The 8,611-nt window shown below is 31.7% G+C and overlaps 1 protein-coding gene across 1 annotated transcript; it reads left to right on the top strand.

Annotated features, from left to right (window-relative positions):
• The first annotated feature begins 3,461 nt into the window (after positions 1-3,461).
• Positions 3,462-7,438, top strand: LOC105134720 (cyclase-associated protein 1-like). Its single transcript, XM_011039231.1, has 10 exons — positions 3,462-4,073; positions 4,659-4,827; positions 4,934-4,998; positions 5,438-5,729; positions 5,820-5,967; positions 6,074-6,183; positions 6,304-6,359; positions 6,461-6,517; positions 6,654-6,797; positions 7,039-7,438. Exons 1-10 carry the CDS (start codon positions 3,801-3,803, stop codon positions 7,123-7,125), a joined length of 1,401 nt encoding a protein of 466 aa, XP_011037533.1. The 5' UTR covers positions 3,462-3,800; the 3' UTR covers positions 7,126-7,438.
• The last annotated feature ends 1,173 nt before the right edge of the window (positions 7,439-8,611 follow it).

Here is an 8,611-nt window from a genome sequence, read left to right on the forward strand (position 1 = left end):
ATGTGTGTGGGTTAGCTCAATAAAAGGCAAGCCACAAAAAATACAAAACAAAACCCAAAGAAAAATAAGGATAAAAAAGAAGATCATTAACCAACTTAATTTTGAAAAATGAAATCAGGAAAGATATTATTAAATAAATCTAGCATAAGTAAAAAAAATAAGGATAAAATTTGATAAAAAAAAATATTAAAGGTTGATATTTGAGAAAAAAATAGTTTAAAAAATAAATAAAAAACAAATAATAATTAAAATAACTAGAACCAAATTTGAAAGATCAAAAAAATAATAGGGGGTGAAATTAACAAAACATTATAATTTCATAGATTATTCATGAATTCAAAAATGGTAGAGAATGAAATCGAAAAAATAGTAGGTAAACCACAAAAAATTATAGAATAAAATAAATAAATAAATAAATATCATTTTAAAATTTAAAAAAAACAAACAAGTATGGATGAACCTTCTAAACTTGATCTACTTTTTAAAATTCACAACCTAAGAAATCTTGGACTATTTTTTAAAGATAAAATTTGTGAAGAAATATCAATAAAAAAAACATCCAAATGCCAAAAACAAATAGCAATGAAAAAGTAAAGATAAAATTTGATAGAAAAGGAATGTAATGATGAAACTTGAAAAAAATAATTAAAAATGATGTAAAACAAAATGAGTAATAATTAAAAAAATAGAAAATTCTAGTAGGTGAAATTGAAAAATATTTATAATTTGATGGAACTATTTATATACTTAAAAATAGTAGGGGTAAAATTAAAAAAAATGATTTAAAAAATAATTTATAGATTAAAAAATAGTATGAGTGAAATTAAAAATTATATAATTTTATAGGTTATTATAAAATAAAAAAATATTAATAAAAGCATTGCGACCAAATATTAAGGAAAAAACAATTGAAGGGATTTTTCTGAACTTTTGTAAAAGTTGAAACAAAATTATAGAAGTTAAAAAATAAAAAGAGGAAATACAGTCGTTGATGTCGAACTAGTATTTAGAGGGTTTTGATTTCTTCCAAACTTCATCTTGAATGACGGTGCTTGGTGATCAAACATCCCAACATACACCATTTAAACAACACAGGAGCTGTTTATATGTTGAGGTGACAATACTTTTTAAACAATATTAAATACATGACTATTATAATATTATCCCTGAACAACCGTAGAGTTTTTAACAAAATCAGTGTAAAATGATCAAAAGTTTTTATGAGAAAGTTTTATTATTTTTGTCTCTAAAAACATCAATGTAATTTTTCTGTTCTAAAAAAATAAAATGAAAAAAACACCCATAATTCAAGAGTATTAGAATTATTTATTCTAATGCTAAAGTTGTAATTCTATTGTGCATTTAAAAAGAAAATGACAAAAATAACCTTATGCAATATGATTTAGATCAATGAATGTGTAGAAATAATGGAGAGTAGAAGCACAAAAGTGAAATAAATTAATGAATGTAAAGTGAGTCTCCAGGTATAGAATTGACTCGTAGGAATCCAAAAATGCTGATTTAAAGCACTTCCTAAGCCCATGAATAATTATATAAATATTTGTATGTGCTATTAATGGAATAACGAATAATAAAAGGGGTGAAAGTTTGTATGTCTCATAATTGTACATAAAGAATATATTAAACTGAAAAACATATGGATGGATCAATGAAAAAAATAATACTAATTAAATGAAGTTGTGATACAAAATGTGGTATGAATTAAATGTGGTTGTGAGATGAAATAATCATCTAATTGATTACATTTATGAGGTGAAATGAAATCAAATGAATTTTAAAGCCACAAGTGTTAATTTGTATGGAGATGAACTAAAGAGTGAGATATAAATCAAGGACTTGTTATAAGAGCAACATCAATAGTTAATGCATGACATGATAAAAGAAGAGTTCATCGGAGGTTCAAGGGCATGTATTATATGAAAATTAGCTTGGTTTTCCTGTGTTTATAAGAAAGATAAATGGAATTGTTTTGTTTACATGTTTCTTAATAAATATTAACTATAAATTTCTTCATCTTGTGTGTTTTACAAATATTTCCTTTAAATATCTTTGTTCTTCACAAGAAATTATTGAACTATCTAGTCTTTTATGTTTTATAAAATTTTGTATTGTTCAGAGAATACCTCAAGAATAATTTAGATATTTAAAATATAAGTGTAATTTAGGAACATGGTGCCTGTGTTATATAAAAATTCAATTTTTTTAGTTAAAAGTTAATGTTTTTATATATTTTGAATCATTTTGATATTTTAATCTCAAAAATAATTTTTTAAAAATAAAAAAATTTATTTTGATATATTTTAACATGAAAAATAATTTAAAAAACAGTTGTAATCACAATGCCAAATAGATAGTTAGAAAAATAATATAGCATCATTAATATAAAAGTATAAATTGTATATCTTTGTAATTATTGATGAAATTTAATGGAAGATCAATTTAAATTGTCCTTGTGTCTGTATAATTAATGTAAAAGTATAAATTGTATATCTTTGTAATTATTGATGAAATTTAATGGAAGATAAATTGAAATTGTCCTTGTGTTTGTATATATACACCACAATTGAAAAGATAAACGTGTTACAAAAAAATCTAATAACAATGGTTCAAATTGATAAATCTCATATAAATAGATGCGTTACGAATATCTTGGACTGGTTTATAACTTTTAGTTATTATACTTGGTTGGAGGTCGAGTCGTGAATTAACCATGTCAATTCCAAAATGCCGTGGTTTTGTTTTTTCTTAAATAAAAATAGTAATTTGAGATAACAAAAATTTAAATAATAAAATAATATTATTATCGCCTGATAAATTATTAGTTCTGTTTGAAAATAAGATGCAAATTATATTTTTTTAAAAATTATATTTAAAAAAAATAAATTTTTATGTGTTTTGAATTATTTTAATATGCTGGTTTTAAAATTATTTTTTAAATAATAAATATTATTTTAATATAATAAATAATTATAATTATATTTTTAAAGCTGGTTTTAAAATTATTTTTTAAATAATAAATATTATTTTAATATAATAAATAATTATAATTATATTTTTAAACAGGCTAACTGAAGTAAACCAATAACCCGTAAAGTTATCCAAATTTAACCTGAATATCCATTATGGTTCTAAAAAATTCTGAGCGATCACGTAATCAAGTCGTTAGCCTGAGTCAATGTAATAACTATAGTTTATAATCTAACCCCGAATTGTCAGGCATTTAATTCTTGATTCGCTATTCTAATTACTTTGGAATGAGATAATTTACTGCTATCAATCACGCGAGAGACAAGAATCCAAATCTCCTGTCCCTGACCCGCACTAGCCATCTTCCCTCCTTCAATTATCCACGACCTATTAATCACTGAATGTGAAATAAAACACTGAGTTTTACGTAAAATGAGGTCCTTCAGGCTTCACTATTCAATTTCCCGTAACAAAAAGTGAAGCCGTAATTCATCACTAGCAGCCTAGCAGGTCTTCCTGCTTCTTACAACGCAAAACCAGCCGAGCTGCACTCTGAAACTAACACGTGTCACTCAGATTCGCATAGACTCCCTAAAATAAAATCCGCCACGAACTCCAAATTACCATCGCCACACATTTTTTATTTTTTTTCGTGTGTTTCGTTGCCTAACAGCGAAAAAGGCAAAACGAGCTCTTATTTAGTTACATCACCACCCCAGATCTACTCTATCTGAAATCATCACGGCGCCGTTTTATAGAGAGAAACATTTGCCAAGATTTAGAGAGAGAAAGGGTAGGATTGGGAGGGGGCGATGGAGGAGAGGCTAATGGCTAGGCTAGAATCGGCGGTGGCTCGATTAGAAGCGATTTCGTTGAGAGGGGGGAGTGTGGCGGGGAGTGGCGGAGATGATGCTTCAGCGACGGATCCGTCGATTGTAGCGTTCGAAGATTTCATGGGGACATACTTCGGTAGGGTCTCGAGCGCTGGAGAGAAGATTGGAGGACAAGTTTTAGAAGTCACGAAGATTCTAGAACAAGCTCTTAACATGCAAAAGGAACTTCTCATTAAGATCAAGCAATCACAGGTACTAAATTTAACTAATTTTTTGTATGTTTTTTGAAGTTTTAATTTAAAATTAACGAAGTTGGCGCCATGACAGTTCATGTGTTTGACAGGTCGATTTTGATTTAGTTTTTAAGTAATTGTTTTCTGTTGAATGGAAGGTTTGTTGAGAAAGTGTAAATGATAATGGCCCTTTGGAATGGGAACTTGAAATGTTATGAGAATGTATGAATATTTCATGGCTGTAAGGAATTATGTGAGAAATCACTGTTAAGTTTAGGTTTTTATGAAGTATCATCTTCGGTGACAATCTAACTGATAACGGTCATTGTTGCACGATGAAGTGAAATTCATGTTAGAATATTTAATAGGAAAAGTATGTCTTCGTTATTTATGGTATCATTGTTCCCTGGTGGTCAATGTAGTTGACGTTTAACTATTGAATGAGAACCTGAAGACGAGATAGAAATAATGGGTTAACATAGAAGCAGTGAAGGGTTCAAGATACTGGTTAGGGGCTTGCTGTCCGCTTTTGATTTCCTTGGCTATTTCCATTGATAGAAAATGAAATTTCTCGATGTTTAATGGCCTCCTTCTATTGGTGCAGAAGCCTGATCTTGCAGGATTGGCTGAATTTCTCAAGCCATTAAATGAGGTGATCTTGAAAGCAAATTCAATGACAGAGGGAAGGAGATCTGATTTCTTTAACCACCTGAAGGCAGCTGCTGACAGTTCCACAGCTTTAGCCTGGATTGCTTACACTGGAAAAGATTGTGGTAAGTGAATTTCGTTGTCTATTCTATATTCTAATAGCATATAGGTCTTCATTCTTCCCTGTAAAACTCTGATATTGTTTTCTTTCTTTTATTTTTTTAATTTAAGGTATGAGCATGCCTATTGCGCATGTGGAAGAAAGTTGGCAGATGGCGGAATTTTACAATAATAAGGTACTTTATGATCAGCTGGATCCTTGCAACTCACTATTAAGGAGCTGCCACTGAGTAGGGATGTTCTCTGTAATTGTTAGCTGTAGGAAGAAAATAGAACTGTTAGCTTGAAGAGGATGTTTCTGAAGCAAAAAGGAAATTTTTGCATTAAAAGCACGCCTTGATTAATGTATAAAGCAGCGTCTTTCAAGGAGTCCTGTGACTTTCTATATTAAAAAATTAGCCACGAATCCTGCAAATTTTTTGATTTTGATTTTGATTTTGCCACATGACTTTATACAAATCTTTCTTCTGTAAACTTTTGTATTCTTATTTGGTGTTTGATACCAGCATTGAACCACCCTGTATTCACATTATATTGTTGCAAATGAAAACGAGTTATTTAGTGAACAAGGAAACTATATTAATCATTGCTAACATTTTGTTCTGTAAAATTCAGATTCTTGTAGAGTACAAAAGCAAAGACCCAAATCATTTTGAATGGGCCAAGGCTTTGAAGGACCTATATTTACCAGGTTTGAGGGATTATGTAAAGAGTCATTATCCCTTGGGTCCAGTGTGGAGTGCAACTGCCAAAGCAAAAGCTGCTGCACCAAGCGCTCCTGCTCCTCCACCTCCTCCACCAGCTTTTCTCTTCACTTCTGAATCTTCTTCTCCTTCATCATCAAAGCCAAAAGAAGGGATGGCTGCTGTTTTCCAAGAAATCAGTTCTGGGAAGCCTGTGACGTCAGGTAACTTATTTTTCACTTTCTCCACTAAATTCTTTTTTTTTTTCATCAAAAGATATCCTGGGTCATCATTTCTGCCTTCTCACTTCCCAGGTCTTAGAAAGGTCACAGACAATATGAAGACAAAGAACCGTGCCGATAGAACTGGTGTTGTTGGTGCTAGTGAAAAAGAAAGCCGTACCAGTTCACCCTCTTTCTCCAAGGCAGGGCCTCCAAAACTGGAGCTTCAAATGGGTCGTAAGTGAGTATTTGTAATTTTGAAAATGGTTTTGATTTTAATTTTAGTCATCAAGTTGACATGGAATGTGATTTGTATATCTTGTCTTTGGTTGCCCCCCTTTTTGCAGGTGGGTTGTTGAGAATCAAATTGGAAGAAAGAATTTAGTAATTGATGAATGTGATGCAAAACAGTCTGTGTATATTTTTGGATGCAAAGATTCAGTTTTGCAGGTTCAAGGTAATTTTTATACTTCGTAAAAATATACAAATGCAAACCAACCATCTATGGATATTGCCCAATATCATGTTCTCTGTTTAGAAATCCACAAGCGGCTTAGTTGATTCTCACAATCTGCAGGGAAAGTAAACAATATAACAATCGACAAATGCACTAAGATGGGGGTTGTATTCACGGTTAGTATGAGAAAGTCTGAAAGAAAAATGCAAATATAGTTTACTGCTTTGATGTACCATTACACCTTTTGAATTGAATGCTTATTTGATTTGATAAACAGGATGTGGTGGCTGCTTGTGAGATTGTGAATTGCAGTGGTGTTGAGGTGCAATGCCAGGTATCTTATTTCAAATTATATGACTTTGTTATTACTGTTTTTATAATGGGAGATAAATAAGTATTAATGTTATTCTATGGATTATGGATTACAAGCATGATCTCTAAGTTACATCTAAATTTATCCCCTGCTCTAGGGTTCAGCTCCAACAATTTCAGTGGACAACACGGGAGGTTGTCAATTATATTTAAGCAAAGGTTCTTTGGGGGCATCTATTACTACTGCTAAATCCAGCGAGATCAATGTATTGGTACCTGGTGCAGAACCTGATGGTGATTTGGTATGCTTTCAACTTTCAGATTTTTTTCCTTCTACCCTGCTTAATCCACAAAGATTTAGTTTTGCCATCCCTTGCCTATGTCACTTTTCTTTTCTTGTGGTTGGGTGGGGTGTTTGAATGTTCAAATTCCATCGCTCTCTTAATAGCACGCTCAAATCAGTCAGATTCCTTTTGTTGCAATTTTTTTGAAATTTTACATTCCAATTTCATCAGAAATGGCTTCCCGTGTCTTCATTTATAGGTGGAGCATGCCTTGCCACAACAGTTCATTCATACGTTCAAGGATGGCCAGTTTGAAACTACTCCTGTCTCCCACTCTGGAGGTTAACTGAATCAAGTTTCTATAACCTGATGCTGATTTCTACTTTCCTATTTTATTTATTTATTTTCTTGATGGCTGAGGGGTGGCTTCAATACATGTTTTTTTTTCCTTGATTCAATTTGCTGTCGATACATGATTGTGACACATGATACATTGTCTGTTCTTGCCCTTCTTTATTGCTTGGGTCATTCAGACTTTTTGGAATTTTCTGCATGATTTTTGTTTGCAGGGTTTGTCTCTGAATGCCTGTCTTGTTATGAGGTTCTTGTAACTGCCATTTTTGTTGCAATGAGAATGAATTTTTGTATTATTCTGCGTTTTCGAAGCCTGGTTTTAATCTCTATCCATATTTCTTTCCCTTGTCTCTCGTGTTGATAAACTGAATTTGTCGCCATCCTGAAAATTTAGTCATCGAGATCAGGAAGTCGTTATACCGTGGGTATATAAACATGTCGATTGCATGAAATAGATGCTGTAAAGTCAATCAGATGCAAGTCTCGTCCAGGTTAATCTTTTAGCCCTTTGGCTGATTAGCTTGATTAAACAGCTATTCCAACAACGTACTCTTTTCTTACGAGATGAGCAATGAATTGATGAGTTGGGTTCAAATTTGAGACAGGACCTGGGTTCCATCCAAGAGTATCGCTGTGGTCTCGTTGCTGGCACGCTGAATTATTTGCTCCACTTGTCTAGGAGTAGTCTCTCGTAAATTTGAGTTGTGGGTGGGTTGTTGGGTCTACTATGGTGGTGCATTGTTTTGCTGCTGCACATAAATGATGGATGTGGGGATAGTCATCAAAACATGGTTTGCCATTCGCACCGGATGCTGTACATATTCAATTATTTAGGGGTGCCGTACATACCCGAACGTCACTCGCTCTCACGGAGGAAGTGGGCCCTAAATTTCAACTTTCAACTGGGTAGGTGGCTGGGGCCAGTGGTAGTTGCCTGCCTTTTCCAAGTAACTTCTGGCCCAACCAGATCCATCTTGATTCTTGATAATACGTTTATTGATATTATCATGTTTAAAGTATATTTTTGTTTAAAAATATATTAAAATATATATATTTTTAATAAAATTATTTTTTGATACTTATTAAAAAAGTAAAAAAATATTTTTTTCCAAAAACATTTTTAAAACTCAAAAGTAATCGTGCTTGAAAATTTATAACCATTACTGATTGATAATCTTTTGTTTAACAGATAAAATTTAAAGTATTTTTTTTTGAAAATATATTAAATATTTTTTAATTTTTAATTTTTTTTTATATTAGTATCTTGAAAATATTAAAAACAAATAATTTGAAAAAAAAATATTTTTAAAATGCAAAAGTAATCATGGTTGAAAATTTATAACCATTTCTGACCGTTGCTTTCAGCTCGGGTTCGTGTCCAAACTCGGGCCCATCATAGTTGTTACCTCAAATTCACATTATTGCTGGGAATTAATTTCACAAAAGGAACCCCAAGCCGCATGCCCTCTTTCTCCGAA

The sequence above is a fragment of the Populus euphratica genome, unplaced genomic scaffold (genome assembly GCF_000495115.2).
Source record: "Populus euphratica unplaced genomic scaffold, PopEup_1.0 scaffold91.1, whole genome shotgun sequence".
In the NCBI taxonomy this organism is placed as follows: domain Eukaryota; kingdom Viridiplantae; phylum Streptophyta; class Magnoliopsida; order Malpighiales; family Salicaceae; genus Populus; species Populus euphratica.

Coding starts and splice junctions, on each gene's coding strand:
- LOC105134720 (XM_011039231.1), top strand. CDS start 3,801: ATGGAGGAGAGGCTAATGGCTAGGCTAGAATCGGCGGTGGCTCGATTA. Junction 4,074..4,658: donor TTAAGATCAAGCAATCACAG/GTACTAAATTTA, acceptor CTATTGGTGCAG/AAGCCTGATCTTGCAGGATT. Junction 6,518..6,653: donor GTGTTGAGGTGCAATGCCAG/GTATCTTATTTC, acceptor CCCCTGCTCTAG/GGTTCAGCTCCAACAATTTC.